This window comes from Harpia harpyja, chromosome 9, assembly GCF_026419915.1.
Source record: "Harpia harpyja isolate bHarHar1 chromosome 9, bHarHar1 primary haplotype, whole genome shotgun sequence".
Lineage (NCBI taxonomy): Eukaryota > Metazoa > Chordata > Aves > Accipitriformes > Accipitridae > Harpia > Harpia harpyja.
The window spans coordinates 25,269,553-25,286,988 of record NC_068948.1 but is presented as its reverse complement, the minus strand read 5'-3'; the positions used below and the strand labels follow the sequence as shown (position 1 = coordinate 25,286,988).

The following is a 17,436-nucleotide window of genomic DNA, read 5'->3' as shown; positions in this document are numbered from 1 at the left end:
ACAACATTCCCTCTTTTTTTTTTTTTGTTTTGTTTTGTTTTTCAGAAGGCACCAAACTATGCAATCCCTTTCCATGCTGATCCTGCCCGCTGCCCTTCCTGGTGAGAAGGGACGAGAGAACCGGGCAGAGGAGGTGAAAGTGTACTTAACACTGGAGAATCACCTGAAGCCTTATTCTCACAAATACCCTAAGGCTTGGTTCTAATGTACAAGTTTTACCACTTTAATATATATCTAAAACCCCACAAATTAAGGCCTTTTTTAGAGGCGGCGGCTGCACGGGGTCATTAGGTGTGGTCCTAACGGTTTGGGTCCAGCCATCGAAGCTGCTTGTGGGCGGATTGTAAATATCCCAGTGATGGTTTAACTCAGATTTCAGTTGTTCTCTTTGGTTTTATTAAATCACTGAGCATAGATAAGCCTTGCCCAGCTGCATGATGCGAAAGGCCGCCTTTAATATACGATCGATGCAGCCGAGGGTCAGCACTGGCTCCTGTAGGTGACGTGTCCTCTTATCTCAGAGCAAATGCCAGATAGCAAGTCTTTCCCTTAAATTGCAGTAAATCCAATGTACTTTAACCCAGGAGTGAGAATATAAAGCACTGGTTAAGCCCCGCAGGCTCTCACCCCGGTTATCCTGCAGCAGTCTCTTGGTTCACCCCAAATATTAAGCCAAAATGTTTAGAAAAACAAACAAACCCCTCACTATATGGGGGTCACTTGGTTTATATACCAGTTTCTGCTATTTATTTTTCCTGTAACCGGAGCGGCAGCTTTATTTTGGTTTGGGGAGCATCCTTTGGCTACTGCCGAAAGCGATCAGAGCAGGGGATGCTCTGTGCGCCCCCCCCAACCAAAGAACGTGGGCACAGGAGGAGGGAAGGCAAAAGGTGATGCTTCACCAGCTGTTCCTAGTTTTTGGGGGGGGGATTTGTCTCTGTTTTGGTTAACTCCATCCTGCCACGGTGCCAAGCCAATGGATGCTGGAGGTTGCATTGTGGTGGGAAGCGCCCGGCGCTGATTTTTGGACCCACTCTCTGGAGGGGGGTTCCTTCCCGGCAACGAAGCACCACCAGGAAATCTTGGCTGTTCACACAGCAGAGGTTATGGGGAGCTTTGCTTTAATTTTGTAAATGTGATGGAGTTGTGCGTAATACTGTCTTAGGGGGAAAAAAAATGGGGAATGCCAGCAGCAGGTACCCCGTCTGCGCATCCTCCTAGAAGAAAATCATCTCAAATCCCAAATTCCCAGAGATGCTGTCACTCTTCCTCCTCCTGAGGGTTTTTTTTGGGGGGGGGAAAGCAAGTTTTGCTTTGTGTTCTTATTAACAAAGCTTGAGTGTAGCGTGGTCCCTCTCTGAGGACTGGGTAAGCCCGGATGGCTGCACCGGGGTGGGAATGCCAACCTCTCCCAATCCCATGGGCACCTGGAAGGGAAATGAGAAGGGGGCTTGCGTGCCACCCCAGCGCTGCGGTTAAGGAGGAAAAGGGCAAAGTTGTTCCCCAAAAAGTTGTTCTCCAGGTCTGGGGGGGGTTTGGACAGCCAGCCCTGCAGCCTTGGCATGCGCAGGGCTCCCAGCATGGTGGGATTTTGCAGGATCTTCAGTGCCCTGCGTTGTCGGGTTTTATTGCAGTTAGTAGAATCTGTAGCTTTTTTTAAAATCCAAAGGGGGGTGTGGGGGGGTGGAACCAACCAACTGAACTTCAGGCAAGGATGAAAAATCTTTGCAGAGTATTTTTGCTATGAAGGGCAGAGTTTTGGCTATTCCCCAAGCGCCGCATGAGCCCCAACCTCAGCTGGGTCGCACCGAACCGGCTGCATTTCTTCAGAACCATGAAGGATTTTTTCAGGTCATTTTTGTTTCCTTTATGGTGAAACTAATTATTTTTTTTTCTTTTTTAAGGGACTGTTAAATGCAAATTATATTTATTGAAAGATGATATCTACCATCCGCCAGGTCCTATTCATAAACACACTAAAGCCACTGCCCATGCAGTGTTTTGGGGGCTTGGGACTGGATATTTTTCCTATTTTTTTAAAGCGGGAAGCGAGAGCAACTCATACTCCAAAGTACCTTTCATGGAAGAAAAAGCACCAAACCTGCCCCCGGGAGGGTTTTTCTCCCATCAGCTGCGACGTGATCCTGAGGTCTTAAAATAAGTGCACTTAATGGTGTCGTTGGAAGAAACATTGCTGCCAGCAGGCCCTGGGTGCAGTAAAGATTTTCTTTAAGGGTGGGCAAAACCTATTAATGAGCATTTTATTTTGTCGAACGAGCATTTACCTTCACATATGTTACCTGGCCCCTCCCTGGGGAAGGCTGATGGGATGCTTTGGTTATCACTAATCCTACAAGAAGTGACCTGAATTAATTCTGCAATTGTTTATTTACAAAAGACTTTTTTTTTTTTTTTTAATTAAATATTAGGTTGGTGATTTTTTTACTCCTTGTGAGCACCGCTGTAGCCAGCACTAGATGGCGTGTCGCAGTCAGGCTGTACACCGCATCCTTCGTTTATGCTACCATAGATTCACTGACAATAAACAACATTCAACTAATTAAGCCCTGGGCAGCAGCCATGCCTCTTTCCTCCTATTCGCCCTGGGGATTCAGCCCCAATGAGCTCCGGGTGCCGCGACTCTTTGTGCCCCAAATTCCCTGCCTTCATCCCCTCCTGCATCAAGTTACTGGGTTTTTTCCTCTGCTGTGAAGCACGGCATCCTCTTTCCATCCTCTTTCCTGGGGATTGGGGAAGATTTCCTTCTATTTCGGTACCAAATTCAGGCTTTCATTTAAAAAAGAAACCACCACCCTCCGCCTCCATCAGCATTTTTGTCCATCCTCGCTGATTTTGGAGGAACCTTTTCCCCAGCTGCATTTGAAGGCCAGCACCCAGGGATGCTTTGAGCAATTTAATACCCAAGTAAGGCTTTGCCCAGCGTAAAGATAAAATCCAGCTGCTTGCTGGCATGAGGCATTTTGGATGCTGAAGGTTTAAATGGGTTCAGAAAGAGGAAAAAAATCACTCTGATGATGTTCATCAAGAGCTACAGCCCCATCGGTCCAGCCCTGGGCCTGCGAGTGGGGAAGGGCGGCTACGTCCTCGCCCCACGCTGCTGCGTTTGGGGCGGTTTGGCGCTGGTTGGAAACCCGTATGGCGGGGAGATGGGAGCAGTTTCCCATGGGATTTCTTTGCATTGGGATTTTCTATTCCACCTCCCAGTGTTATTCCTTCCTCCCAGCATTGGTGAGCGGCCGCACCATGCCCAGCGCCACGTCAGTGCGGGCTTGCCCATGGCAGCCAATTTTCCTCCAGCTCTTGGGGTGGCCCGGGCTGACCCCAAGCTGGCGCAGATGCTGCCCTCACCTTGGAGAGCAGTCCTGGGTTAAAGCCCTGCAGGAAATTCCTCTTATCTGCCAGGTGTCAGAGCCAAAGACTCGGCTGAGCTCCCCCGGGATGCTCCACCGGGTGATTTTCCTGCAGGAAGAAAATTGGGGTGCCTGAGCTTGCAGCTACCAAAGCTGGGCCTGCCCCCAAAATCTGGGGGCAAATATGCCAAAAATAAGATTTTTAGCTGGAGTGTGTGCTCCAACGGTGCTGGGTTTTTCTCTTGAGCCTGGTTTATGCCAGGGTTCATCCTGCCTTGTGCTGGCACCAATGCCTCGGCTGCCCTGGTCCTGCCCCGGCAGGAGGAGCTGAGCCGAGGGGATTTGGGTTTTGGGGTCCCCAGGGTTTTTTTGGCAGTGGGGAGGTGGCAAAGGTGGCCCCAGGGCCACCATCCACCTGCTGCTGGCAGCGAGGTCAGGGCCCCAGGTCCCTGTGCTGCCTCAGTGAGGTTGGGGCCGGCGGCAGCCAGGCCGGCTTGGCACGGGTACCAGCAGCGTGCTGGTTTTTCCGGGGTTGGGAGGCGAAGGCCGTGCTTTGGCGATGAGTCACGGAGCAGCTCGTTCTTCCCCGGCAGAGCCATGGCCCCAGGAGAGGCCGTGGGGCTGTGCGGGGCCCTCGTGTCAGCCAGCAGAAAGGCAAGGGGATGGGCTGGGGGTTTGGGGGTACGCCCACGCTGTGTGACCCTTGGCTGGCCAAGCATCTACAGGGTGTCTGGAGTTGTTATGTGCACCCCCTCCAGCACCATCCAGCCCTTACGGGGTCCCTGCAGCTATAGGTCCCCCTCCAACACCAACCGTTCCTTATGGGGTGCCTGGAGCTGGATGCCCCCCCCCTCCACACTGTGCATCCCTTATGGGGTCCCTGCAGCTATAGGTCCCCTTCCAACACTATACATCCCCTATGGCGTGCCTGGAGCTGTACATTTCCCCTCCCGGGGCTCTGTGCACTCCCTCCAGCACCGACCATCCCTTATGGGGTGCCTGGGGCTGGATGCCTCCCCCCCCCAGCACTGCCCAGCCCTTACGGGGACCCTGGAGCTATAGGTCCCCCTCCAGCAATGCCCATCCTTTATGGGGTGCCTGATGCCGCGCACCCCCCATCCGGCAACGGAGCTCCTGCCCGTGCCCCCGGGCTCTCCCCGCTAACCGGGGGGCGTGTGTGTGAGACGGGGGGGGGGGCCTGCCGCCGGGGCGGAGGGCAGACAGGGTGCGGGTAGCTCGGGCATCCTGCCTGCTGCCGCTCCGCCCCGCCGGGCCCGGGGGGGGAGGCGGGATGCCGGGCCCGGGGGCCGGGCCGGGCGGGGCGGGGCGGGCGGTGTCGCTCGGGGCTCCCGGGTTTCTCCGTTCCGGCTCCCGCCGCCGCCGCCGCTCCGGGCCCGCCCGGTCAAAGTCCCTCCGCCATGAGCGGGGCACCGGGCGACCGCCGGCCGGCCTTCCCCGGCCTCCCAGGTAGGGCAGGTGCCGGGATGCTCCGGGGCCGCCCCGGGGGAGGGTAGGGGAGGGTTTGAGGGGGGGTCGGGGCGCTCCTGGGACCCCCCCCGGACCCGGCGCCCGGTGCCCGCAGGGGAGCTGGTGCTGGAGGAGGCGGCGGGCGCCCGGCAGCGCTGCCGAGAGGGAGACAGCTCCGTCCCCGGGACGCTGCTCTGCACCAACCGGCGCGTCGCCTTCCTGCCCGCCCAGGTGGGACCGGGAACTGGACCCGGGAACGGGAACAGGGAACCGGGGCCGGCCGCGGGGCCCCGCGCTGCCCGCCCGCCTCCCGGCCCCGGCCCCGGCCCGCCGCACCCCCCCCCAGCCCCAGCCCCAGCCCGGCTGCATCCTAATCCCACTGCGGCTGCATCCCGGCCCCGGCCCAGCCCCATCCTGACCCCATCCCATCCGCATCCCGACCCCATCCCAGCCAAGCCCCATCCCGTCCCCAGTCCATCCCAGCCCCATCCCAGCTCCAGCCCCATCCTGGCTGCAGCCTGACCCCCATCCCACTGCATCCCCATCCCAGCCCCATCCTGGCTGCATCCTAATCCCATTGCGGCTGCATCCTGGCCCCATCCTGACCCCATCCCAGACCCATCGCAGCTCCAGCCCCATCCCAGTGACATCCCAGCCCCATCCCAGCCTCACTCTTGCTCATCAGCTGCAGACTCCCCGCATTCACTTGGGGAACTCCTCGCTGCAGGACGTGGTGGGGAACAAGGAGCAGCCATGGGGCCCAGTGCCAGCCGGGCAAAGTCAGTGGGGTCCCACATCCAGCCCCACTGCCTTTCCCAGGGCTGGGGGGGGACACATACTGGGGGCAGCTTCCAGCTCTCCGCCCGTCTCCCACAGGCTCCCGGCTCCCATGCCTTCCTCCACAGCGAGTACGACGTGGCACTGCCCTGCATCCGCAAGCTGGTGGCAGGTAAAAGTGACAACCCCAAGCTCCCGTGTGATGAGTTGGGCAGGTCTCAGCCAGCCTGACGGCCACCCCCTCAACACCTGCCACAGCCAGCAGCTTCACAAAACCCAAGGTGCTGACGGCCGCCTCCACCCTCAAGTTCATCCCCGAGGAGTTGGCCGTTTTCTGCCGGGATTTCCGCCTGCTCCGCTTCCACTTCCACGAGAACGGGTTGGCTCTGCAGGCGTTTCGGGTGAGCTGGGGGGGGCTGGCAGTTACGGGGGACACAGGGAGGCTTTGTACCCAATTCTGGGGTGCTCCATGGCTTGGGGGGGGGGATTTGGGGGGGGCTCATGCCCGGTCCTGGCTCCTCTCTGCAGGTCGCCAATGCTATCACCCAAGCACGGGAGGCAGCTGCATGGCTGGGGGACACTGGCGAGGGACACGATGGCTGGTCCTGCCCGGCCGAAGCCCCTTTGGAGGATGAGGAAGAGGAGGAAGGATCAGCTGCCACGCTGCTCTTCGAGAGCCTGCGTGACTGGGAGAAGGAGCTGAAGCGCCTGGGTGCCGTGGGCTGGAGGGTGAGCGCCGTCAACGAGCGCTTCGACATGGCCCCCAGGTATGGCCCAGATGGACACTGGGGTCCACGGGCCCCCCAGCACCCCACACTGGGGGTGAGGGGGGGGAGCACAGCATGAACCACCCCCACCCCGAGGGGACCAGGGAGGGCGGTGAAGGGATGGGGGAGAAAAGCCTCCCCTCCATTTGGGAAAACACCCTGTGAGCCACTCGAAATGGCACCCTGGGATTTGGGGGGTACTGGGGGGGGGCACCTGCCCCATGCCCCCCCCCCCCGCCCACAGCCTCCCCCAGTACCTGTGGGTGCCCAGCGGGCTCCTGGACCACGACCTCAAGCGGACCTTTGCCCACTTTGAGGAGCGCCGGGTGCCTGTGAGTGCCCTGGGAGGGTGATGGGGTGCTGGGGGGGGGGGGAATAGGGGATGGGGGGTGATGTGGGCGGGGGTGTCACCCCATCTTGACCACAGCGCCTGTGCTGGCACCACCCGGGCGGCGGAGACCTGCTGAGAGCTGCCGGCTTCCACGCAGCCTCCGAGCCAGGCAGCGAGGATGTGAAGTGAGTCCTGCTGGAGGTCCCGGGGGGGGGGTGTCTGGGGGTGTTTCCCCAACCCAGCCCCACCCGGGGGTCCCTCTGCCCCCCACCCAGGTGCCTGGAGGCTCTGCTGCTGGGGGGCCGTGGACCTTGCGTGCTGGCCGACACCGCCGAGCTGCCCACCCTCGCCGACATCCAGGTTGCCCACCTCAAGCTGCGGGCGCTCTGCCTGCCCGGTGAGCAGGGACTGGGATGGGGGGAGGGATCTGGTGGGGACCCCCCACTCCCACCCCGGGGGTCCTTATTCTCTGCTGACCCCCCCATCCTTTGCCCATGCGAGCCAGGTGCAGCGGCGGAAGAGAAGTGGCTCTCAGCCTTGGAGGGCACACGCTGGCTGGACCATGTCCGGTGAGTGGGCGGTGCTGGGGGGGGGCTTTTTTTGGGGTGCGGGGTGGTGGAGGAAAACCTCACCCTAAAACTACCCCTGTTATGGGGTGTGGGTCCCCACCATGGCCCACTTGGGTGATGGGGGTGTTGCAGCAGGCGTATGGTCATCCCCCCCCCACCACCATGAGCATCCCAGGGTGGGCTGCAGACCCCCAGGCAGGTGACTGTGGCATTCTGGGGTGCCCTGACCCCGCTCCCACCTTTTGCCCCCAGCACCTGCTTGAGAAAAGCTGTTGAGGTAGCATTGCTGCTGGCGGGGAGACGCTGCTCCATCCTCCTGCAAGGTAGCACCAGGAAGGGAGAACCAGGGGGGTACGTTTCGGGGGGGGCGGTGACATGCTGGGGACACCCCCTCAATGCCTCATCCCCCCTCCCAGAGCCATCAGATCGGGACCTAAACTGCCTGCTGGCCTCGCTGGTGCAGCTCCTGGGGGACCCCCACACCCGCACCCTGCCCGGCTTCCAGAGCCTGGTGCAGCGGGAATGGGTGGCAGCCGGACACCCCTTTCCCCACCGACTGGGGCTCCTCCGTTGCGACAGCCCCCGGGAGGAGGTGAGAACCCCCCCTGTGCCCCCACTACCCCGTCCCTGTCCTCGGTGGGTGACAGGCACATGTGTCCTCCCACCCCAGGCTCCCGTTTTCCTGCTGTTCCTGGACTGCACGTGGCAGCTGGTGCGGCAATTCCCAGCGGCTTTTGGCTTTACGGAGGCCTATCTCCTCGCCCTCCATGACAGCAGCTTCGCCCCTTACTTCAGCACCTTCCTCTTCAGCTGCCAGCGGCAGCAGGGACAAGGCAGCCCGGTGAGCTTGGAGGGGGGGGCACACACTCCTGGGTCCCTTGCCAGCAAGCGGGGTTTAGGGATGGATTTGGGACAGAGATGAATCCTCTCCCATCCCGTCTGGCTGCATCCAGTTGCGCCATGCCTCAGTTTCCCCATCCGTATCCCCAGTTGGGGATTGACACCCCCCCAAAAGCTCCCGTTTCATCCCTTCTCCTCCCGGCAGCACCGGCCTTGTAGCCAGACCTACACGCCGGTGAATGGTTGGCCGGACCCCCAGCCAGGTGTGCCGCGGGCGGGCAGGACAGGCAGCCCTGCCTGCAGGCTGCCCACTGTCTGGGACTGGGGGCTGCGCTACAGCCGGCACCAGCGGGCCCAATTCAGGAACCCGGCAGGTGCTGCTGGCACCGTAGGACCCCCCGACGCTGCAGACCCCCAGACCCCGAGCAGGGTGAGTCGGGGCTTGGCTTTGGCAGGGGGGCTGCACTGCTAGGAAGGGAGCCAGGCATCCAGGTTGTGCTGTATGAGACCCCCCGCCTGCTCACCTGTTCAATTTGGGGTGCTCTGCATGTTAAATCCCTTCCTGGTGCTGTGTGCCCCCCCAAAATTGTGCCCCATCCCTAACTGTGGGGTTTTCCCCTCCCGCTGGCTTTTCCCCCCCTTCTTCCCTAATTCCTATTTTTCCCTGCACCATTTCCCAGCCCACCGATGCCTGGCCAGGGCCGGGGGCTGGCAACGTCTTCGTGCTGACCAAGGGGACGTTGTCACCCCAACTCTTTCCCTGGAGGAGCGGCCGTCCCCCCCCACGCCTGTCCCACTGGGCCCCCTCCCTGGAGAGCCTTGGTGAGCGGGGGGGGCAGCCCGGGGGGTAACCGGCCACCTGCCCCCCCCCCGGGGCTGCTGCTGCCCTGTGCCGCGGGACCTTCTGTCCGGCTCTGGCAGCGCTGCTACCTGCGGGGTCTGCCTGAGGCACAGGTAAAGCTGGCACCGGGGCTTGGGGTCTCCCTGATGGGGTCTGTCTGGTGAAGTCAGGGGAAACTGAGGCACGGCAGGGCTGCACCGTGGTGGGGGTCCCAGGTGGGCCCAGACCCAAGGGGTTCCCCGTTCGGAGGGGATTTCTTTTTCCTGGCTGTGTCCTGCAGCTGGGGACGTGGGTTGAGGCTGGTGTGGGTGGTCTGTGCGTGGCTGTCCTGACCCCATGTCCATCCATCCCGACCCGTGTCCGTCCATCCCGACCCGTGTCCATCCATCCCGACCCCATATCCATCTGTCCATCCCGACCCCATGTCCGTCCATCCTGACCCCATATCCATTCATCCTGACCCCATGTCCATCCATCCCGACCCGTGTCCATCCATCCCACGCCATGTCCATTCATCCTGACCCCATGTCCATCCATCCCGACCCGTGTCCATCCATCCCACGCCATGTCCATCCATCCTGACCCATGTCCATCCATCCAACTCTGTATCCATCTATCCCACGCCATGTCCATCCATCCTGACCCATGTCCATCCATCCAACTCTGTATCCATCTATCCTACCCTGTGTCCATCCATTCTGACCCCATGTCTGTCCATCCCACCCCCGACCATGTCCCCCCCGACCGTGTATACATCTCCCCCGTCCGGACACCACCTCTCCCCGCAGCGCGGGCGCTTCGCCCCATCTCCAGCTGGCCTGGCAGAGGAGCTGACGTTGCTGCAGGACCGGCTCAGCGCCTGGCAGCCAGCGGCACCCTGCACCAAGGCCGCCAGCAGTCCCCTCACACCCTCTCAGTGAGGGTCCTGGGGATGGGATCCTCCCCGCTCTGTGGGGACACACGGCTGCTGGGACAGCCCCGTCCCTCGGCAGGGCTCCGGGGTGTCCCACCCCCGGGGGTCCCTCCAGCCGCACAGATTTTGGGGACACCCACCCCCAAAAACTGCCCTGCGCCTTCTGCTGTTGCCTTTGAGCGGTTCCCCGCTGCTGCGATCCTGCTCCTCACCAGGGCGCAGGGCTTTTTGGGGTCGGATCCTGCGGTGCCACTCAGCTGCTGGTGCCTGGGCTGGAGGAGGCAGAGCGGGGGTGTCCCCAAAGGTGCCCTCGACTCTCGCCGTGTCTGGCGGTTTCTTCGTTTTTCATTAAATTCTTGCTACCTCCACAGAGGCTTTGAGGAGCTCAGGGCTGGGATGGTCCCATCCAGCCCAGGCGAGCAGGATCAGGCCCCACCACTGGGCATTACTGGGGGGGTTTAATCCCACCGATGGTGCGGGAGCCCCCAGTGCTTTGCAGGGAGCCCGGCCCTCGGCTCTGGGGCTGTAATGTGGGTCCCCGAGGAGGACGGGGACGGCTGGATCCTGGCTCCTGCAGCGCCCTGGGCCCACCGCAGGGCTCAGCTGTGGCCTTGGTGAGGCCGACATCCGCACTCTCATCTCCTTTGCCGTGGGATGGCATGAGGGACCCGCTCCAGTGCCCTGAAATGCCGCGGGATGGAGGGGGGACAGGAATGGGGATGAGGTGGGAGATCGGGGAGCCACGGGCGGCCCCCCCAGTCCTCCTCCCGGGGGGCTGGTGGAGGCAGGTGGGATCCTCGCCTTGCTGGGGGCTCTTGGCCAGCTCCTTTTCCACGAGGTCTGTATTTCGGAGCCCATTAAATTGTAGTTTTGCAGGTGACGCCGCGTGGCCGCGAGGGGGGGACTGGGCAGGGGGCGCGGGATGGGGGACGCCCAGCACGTGAGGCTGAGGTGGGGGTCTGCGGGCATGGGGGCCCCCCCGGCACTGGCATTCCCCTGGTACTGGGATCTCCCAGCACTGGGATCCTTACCTGGCACTGGGATCCCTCCACACTGGGATCTCCTGGCACCTGGACCTCCCAGCACCGCGATTCCCCCAGCACTAGGATCCCTCAGCGCTGGGATCTCTCGGCACTGGTATTTCCCCGGCACTGGGATCCCTCCACACTGGGATCCGCCAGCACTCGGGTCCCCGGGCACTGAGGACCCCTACCGCTGGGGCAGTGCTCCCGGCCGTGAGGGTGATGTCGTCGCCTGTCACGGCAGGGGATATCGCGACAGAAGGGGGGGCGGGGCCGGCCCAGTCACCCCGCCCGCCCACACTCAAGATGGCCGCCGCGCCTTCCCGGCGCTCAGCCGTGACGCTACTTCCGGTCCATCCCCGCCTCGTTGACGCGAGGGGGTGGGACTGGCGCCTGCGGCTGACGTCACGGCGCGCGGCGGCGTTGCGTGACAGCGGCGCCGCGCGAGCGGGCGGCGGGGCAAGATGGCGGCGGGGCCCATCTCCGAGCGGAACCAGGGTGAGCGGCGGGGCCGGGCCGGGGCCTGCCGCGGGGGACGGGGAGGGGCTGCGGGGCGGACTGGGGACGTGGGGGGACGTGGGGGGACGTGGGGGGCGGGCTCCTTGGGGACGGGGCGGGGCGGGGATCCCCGGGGACGGGGGGGGACGACGGGGGGGGGGCGGCAGGGGTCCCCGGGGACGTGGTGGAGTTGGGGGGGGGGGGGGTGGTGGTGGTGGTGTCCCGGGCTCCATGGAGATGTTTAGGGGTTTGGGGGGTGGCATGGGCTCCCTGGGGATGGGGGGTGCTTGGGGGGGACGACGACCGGGATCTCTGGGGACGCGGGGGGTGGCAGGGGTCCCCGGGGACGTGGTGGAGCTGGGGGGGGGGGTTGTCCTGGGCTCTCTGGAGATGTTTAGGGGTTTGGGGGGTGGCATGGGCTCCATGGGGATGTGGCGGGGGGGGGGAGGGGGTCCCTGGGGTCACATTGGAGCTGGGGGAGGGAGTGGGTCCCAGGCTCCCTGGAGATGGTTTGGGGTGGGGGCCTGGCCTCCCTGGGAACATGGGGGGTCCCTGGGGAGCTCCGTGGGTGGACCCTGGGAACATGGGGTGCCTTGTGGGGGGGCCAGAGTGACCTGGAGATGTTTGGGGGTTTGGGGGGGAGCATGGGCTCCCTGGAGACATGGGGTGCTATTGGGGGGGGGGGCAGGGTGAGCTGGAGGCTAAGGGGGCTATGGAGAGGACCTGGGCTCCTGAGAGATGGCGGGGGGGTGTCAGCTGGGGGGTCCTGGCCTTACTGGGCACAAGGAGGGGCAGTAGGCTTCCTGGGCACACAGGAGCTGGAATGGAGGGGTTCTGGTCTCCTTAGAGAAAATTGAGGGGGAGGGTTTGGGGGCCTCCCTGGTTCAGGGCATAATTATGGGGGATCTGGTTAAAAGTTTAAGGGGGATCTCTGCCTCGGGCCTGAGCGATTTCAGCGTCGAGCCCTGAAGTTCTCACACAGCTGAGACTTCCAGCTTCCTGGGCTCACGGGTCTAAATCGGCTTTTGTTTTTCCCTCCGCTCAAGATGCAACGGTGTACGTTGGGGGGTTGGACGAGAAGGTCAGCGAGCCACTGCTGTGGGAGCTCTTTCTCCAAGCGGGACCGGTCGTCAATACCCACATGCCCAAGGATCGAGTCACAGGCCAGCACCAAGGTGAGATATTTACCATTCTCTCTCAAAAGCTGCCCGTTGAATAAAATACTTCAGCTGGGGACAGCCAGAGAGAGATTACTGCGGGAAGAGAGGTGAGGGATGGATGATCCCTAGGGGAGATCATCTTCCTTCCCGTGAGGGGAGCCTGGGGCTCTGGTTTTAAATCAAGCGGTGTTGGATGAGCTGTGGGAGGCCATGGGTCTGCCCTCTCCTAAAGCTCTGTTTGGGGACTCGTTGCAGGCTATGGGTTTGTGGAGTTCCTCAGTGAGGAGGACGCAGATTATGCCATTAAGATCATGAACATGATCAAATTATACGGGAAGCCAATCCGAGTGAACAAAGCCTCGGCCCACAACAAAAACCTGGACGTGGGGGCCAACATCTTCATTGGCAACCTGGACCCCGAAATCGATGAGAAGCTGTTGTACGACACCTTCAGCGCCTTCGGGGTCATCCTGCAGACGCCCAAGATCATGCGAGACCCCGACACGGGCAACTCGAAGGGTTACGCCTTCATCAACTTTGCCAGCTTCGATGCCTCAGATGCTGCCATCGAGGCCATGAACGGACAGTACCTCTGCAACAGGCCCATCACCGTTTCCTACGCCTTCAAAAAAGATTCCAAAGGCGAGCGGCACGGCTCAGCCGCTGAGCGTCTCCTGGCAGCCCAGAACCCTCTCTCACAGGCGGATCGGCCCCATCAGCTGTTTGCCGATGCTCCTCCTCCTCCGTCTGTCCCTACCCCTGTTGTTACCACCCTGGGACCTGGCGTCACTCCTCCAGGTGGGTGAATCGTGGCAGCGCCCAACTCTGTGCCACGTTGGTTGACGGGAGGCTGTTGTGCCCATCCACCACCGGTCCTGGGGGTGGCTGCATTCTGCTGTGCCTCGTGTGGAGCCGCTCCTTGTCACGTGGGGAAGCTCAGGGCAGTGGTGCCGCACCGCGTGGGTGCTCTTTGGTGACAGTCAGCGCAAAACCCTCAGTGGAGCTGTAGGATCATGAGCAGGCAGGACCTTAGGATGTCCTCTTCCCTCCCCTTGGCAGCTCGGCCTGCGGTGTCCCAGAGCTGAAAGGATCCTGCTTCTGTCTGCTGTTTTTTTTATGGTTCCTGTGGCTCTGTGTGCTTTCCCCTCCTTCCTGATTGCCTGGGAGTTGTGTTTGGGTTTTTTTTAATGCTTTTGGTTTGTTTACTTTTTATACTTAACTGTCGCTGTCTCTCTTCCCAGGTCTCCCGCCCCCAGGATCGTTCCCCCCACCAGTGCCGCCCCCCGGAGCGATGCCTCCCGGCATGCCTCCTGCCATGCCACCCCCACCCATGCCGCCCGGTGCAGGTGCCCCTGGTCCCCCCTCCGGGGCTGCGCCTGCTGGGGGACACCCACCTCACCCGCACCCCTTCCCTCCAGGCGGGATGCACCATCCAGGTAAGCAGCAATCCGGTATTGAGCTTGGGAAACATAGCTTGTCTTCTCCTTTGTGGGGCTGGGCTTGGGTAAATCGCCTCCTCCTTTATCTTCCCTGAGGTTCCCCTTCTGTAAAATGGGGAGAAAACTGTTGCTGTCCTCTGTAGGGGACTGAACGCAGCAGCTTTCCCCAGGATGTTGCTCTCTGCAGCACAGGGCAGCCTGGTGAAGAAAAGGGAGGGTCTGCGTAGGAGCGAGTACGTCACGTCAGCGGTGCTGCGCCTAGTTTCTGGGTTTCTCTCCTGGATGTTCTAAAATGTGTTAAAAAATAGCCTGGAGCAGGGCCCAGTGGGATTGATAAAGCATTTTGGTGATTTAGGAAGTAGTGCCCTTCTGGGAGGCATCCAGCTGGGTGAAGACAGTAGTTTCCTCGAGGTGTGAAGGTGTGGGACCCTGTGGGAAGGCAGGGTCCATCATGGCGCAAGCTTTTAAGGTCTTGGGTGCTGTTCTGGCTGGGAGGATGTTAATGAGACTCCAAGTCTTCGTCATTTTTCTCTAGTGTAAACTAATATGTTAAGTGTGAATCTTCTTAGCACAGTCTGCGGCTCTGCCAGGCAGGAGCTAATTCAAGACATGAGAATAAAATGTTTCTTTGATTTCCTTCCATTTTTAGCCCTGTAGTACTGGGGAATGAGCAGCATATACATCTAGGCTCTGGTTTCAAATGCAAAAATTAAGTGAAATTTGCAATTTAATTTTTTTGGTTTTGATTTTGTTTAATCCTGCTTGCTCTAAAACGACCCCTGCACTGAGACGCTCTCCCACGCTGGCTGATTAGGGTGCTTTGTGTGATCGTGGCTCTGGCCGTGTGAGTGACCAGATGGCTGCTGCTTGTCCCCAATTACAAGCTGGCTTTTCAGGCATTAGAGTAGCCAATTACACACGGCAAAGGAAAGCCTGACTGAGCGCTTCTGCACCGCATGCCCTGTGAAGCCACACTGGGCTCTTGAGTTTCTGATGAGGAGAAAAGAATCTGTGTTTGTTTGGTTTTTTTAAAGGGATAAAATAAGAGAATAATAGAAAAAAGTAGATTTGGAGGGACCCAGGCCACTCCTGCTCAGAGCAGGGCAAGCTTCAAAGTCAGGTTGCTCAGGGAGCTTGTCCAAAATCTCCAAGGGTGATGATTTCTCTCTGAGCCCGTGTCCCAGGGCTGCACCATGCTTGCTGTCACATCTTTCTCACCCTTGCCCTTTACATCCAAGCAGCATTTCCTATGCCGCAGCCTGTTCCTGTTGCCTCTTGTCAAAGAACTTTGCACTTTCTCCTCATTAACCTCCCTTTTGGTAGCAGAAACCCCTTTGCAGACCTTGCTTCTGTACCTGAGGTAACTGTACAGCTGGAATTAGTGCCCCTCTGGGCTGTGGGGGCCTGGAGCCACCGTGCCAAGAGGCTGCCCTTGTTGCGAACGTCCCTCGACTCGTTATTCCCTCAGGAATGCCTCCCATGCAAGTGCACCATGGGCCACCTGGGATGGGCCAGCATCACCCAGGACCACCGGGCTCCGGAGGCCAGCCTCCCCCTCGGCCCCCACCTGGCATGCCACACCCTGGACCCCCACCCATGGGTATGCCACCCCGAGGACCTCATTTCGGGTCGCCCATGGGTAAGTGGGTGCCTGCAAGAGGCGGTATGTGTTCTTTTCTATCGATCGTACACACTCCGTTGAGTTTCGCACTTGCTTCGGCCCTGCCGCCCTCCCTCGTTCCTAGCTTAACGGGGACAGGGAGGAGGTGATATCGTGGCCTCCCTGCGGAGAGATGTCTTGGAGCAAGACCTGGCAGCTGTGAGCTGCTAAACCAGGGTCTCCCGGGGCTTTCCTCGTGTTCGTCGTGACGTGGGGCTCTGCAATTTCTGGTGATTTCCCCCTGCCATCTCTCACGTCAGGATATCGACTGGGCTTTGCCAGCAGGGAGGGTTCCTGAGACCTGTCGTGTCCACCAGCTGTGGTGGGGTCCTAGGAGAGACTCATTTCTCCAGGACCTGCTGGCAGAGGGGAGGAACGAGGGAGAGCGTTGGCCCAAACCATGGGCACCTGCTAGAGCTGGCACCCAAGGGTGGGGGACTGGCTGTTGCCGCTTCTCTCTGCAGAGGTTGTTAACATCTGTGCTCTGTCCCCGCAGGTCACCCAGGCCCCATGCCGCACCACGGGATGCGCGGCCCTCCTCCACTGATGCCTCCTCATGGGTACAATGGTCCCCCTCGCCCCCCGCCGTATGGCTATCAGAGAGTCCCCCTGCCACCCCGGCCTGCACAGAGGCCCCCCGGGGTGCCGCCTCGTGGCCCCTTGAGGGGCCCCCTGCCCTAAACACGGTAGTGGCAAAACCTCCTCCCTGCTGGGGATCCTTCTCTCTCTGCCCTCAGACTTTCCTTTCCCCTTGGACTAATGTACCTGCACCCAAGAGCGGTGGTTGGGTCCAGCCCTGTCGCAGCTCCGCCCTCTATCTTTCCCTCTCCCCATCTTTTTCCCCATTTCTTTTTATAGTGTTCATTTTGGTTACTTTTCCCCTCCCTTTTCCATTTACCTTGGCCTTGAAGATTTTTCAAGGTACTTTTAACAGGATTTGTTTTTCTATGTAAAGCAGTGATTGCCCATTTACAAATAAAGTCTTTTAAGAACCAGGGGTTGTCCCTCTGAGATCAGGATGAGGCTCTGCCTGTTTGTGATCGAGACGCTGATCAGCTGCTGACTGCTCTCACCTTGGCGTGCAGCCACAGGAACACCTGCGATGGAGTTCATCGGCACGTGAAAGCTCTCTGCCTCTGCTGATACTGATGCCACCCATGTATCTGTCTTGGTGAGGTGCTGAATTAGGGTGGGTGCTACCGGTCTCTTGCTTTATCCAGGCTGTTTGTTGGTGGCCGATATGCTCCATCTGATCTGGTATGCGTGCGCTGAAGAAAATGTGTGATCAAGCCTTAAAGTCCATCGCATCCTTGGATGCTGTTGTCCCAGAGAGCACAAGTAAGTGGGCAGGACATTTGGAGGAGTATTTGGCAGTGAAACCTGCTCTCCTAAGTCCCTGCCTAGTCCCTCTCCACACAAAGAAGGGACTTCTTTAGAAATGAGATCTCATTTTGATGTTGCTTGCAGCCACAGGAAGCCATTGTAGCTGTGGTTCTGGGGATATTGTTAACTGGGGGGGGTGGGCAATAAAATTTGGGTGAAGCTGTCCGGTTGGGAGAGGAGGTAGAGCAGATCTGGTCCACGTGTTGTCTCCACACTTCTTGGGGCTGAGTCGCCAGAACTGTCCTGCTTCTCCTAATGAATTCAGCATCTTTGCACCAGCGAGACCGATAATTGGGGAAGTGTAAAAGCAGAGTCTGTGGATGGAAAGTTTCACACCTTCCCCAGCAGCTGGGAAGGTGTGAGGAAGGAGGGGGCTTGGCTTTCTGCAGAGCTCCCTA

General features: G+C 60.1%; 3 protein-coding genes across 4 annotated transcripts in view; all 3 read left to right on the top strand.

Annotated features, from left to right (window-relative positions):
- OTUD7B (OTU deubiquitinase 7B) overlaps positions 1-2,564 on the top strand; it is a 38,112-nt gene extending 35,548 nt beyond the window's left edge. Inside the window, exon 14 of the transcript XR_008236490.1 lies at positions 46-2,564. The gene's annotated coding sequence lies outside the window, so the exon portion shown is untranslated. The remainder of the gene's footprint in view (positions 1-45) is intronic.
- Positions 2,565-4,413: 1,849 nt separating this feature from the next.
- MTMR11 (myotubularin related protein 11) lies at positions 4,414-10,756 on the top strand. Its single transcript, XM_052795682.1, is given in 16 exon segments — positions 4,414-4,838; positions 4,954-5,069; positions 5,715-5,787; positions 5,874-6,016; positions 6,144-6,382; positions 6,627-6,714; positions 6,810-6,898; positions 6,989-7,110; positions 7,219-7,282; positions 7,535-7,605; positions 7,699-7,874; positions 7,953-8,123; positions 8,328-8,552; positions 8,803-8,952; positions 8,954-9,076; positions 9,752-10,756. Coding segments are annotated over 16 exon segments (2,031 nt in total). The 5' UTR covers positions 4,414-4,789; the 3' UTR covers positions 9,884-10,756.
- Positions 10,757-11,267: 511 nt separating this feature from the next.
- On the top strand, positions 11,268-16,650 carry SF3B4 (splicing factor 3b subunit 4). Of its 2 annotated transcripts, none has more exons than XM_052795686.1 (6): positions 11,268-11,396; positions 12,443-12,571; positions 12,812-13,354; positions 13,798-13,992; positions 15,464-15,658; positions 16,152-16,650. In XM_052795686.1, the coding sequence occupies exons 1-6, from the start codon at positions 11,363-11,365 to the stop codon at positions 16,334-16,336; spliced, it is 1,281 nt and encodes a 426-aa protein (XP_052651646.1). In that variant the 5' UTR covers positions 11,268-11,362; the 3' UTR covers positions 16,337-16,650. The 2 variants fall into 2 exon arrangements, with proteins under 2 accessions (XP_052651646.1, XP_052651648.1); XM_052795688.1 differs by having other exon boundaries at positions 11,269-11,396; positions 15,464-15,634.
- The last annotated feature ends 786 nt before the right edge of the window (positions 16,651-17,436 follow it).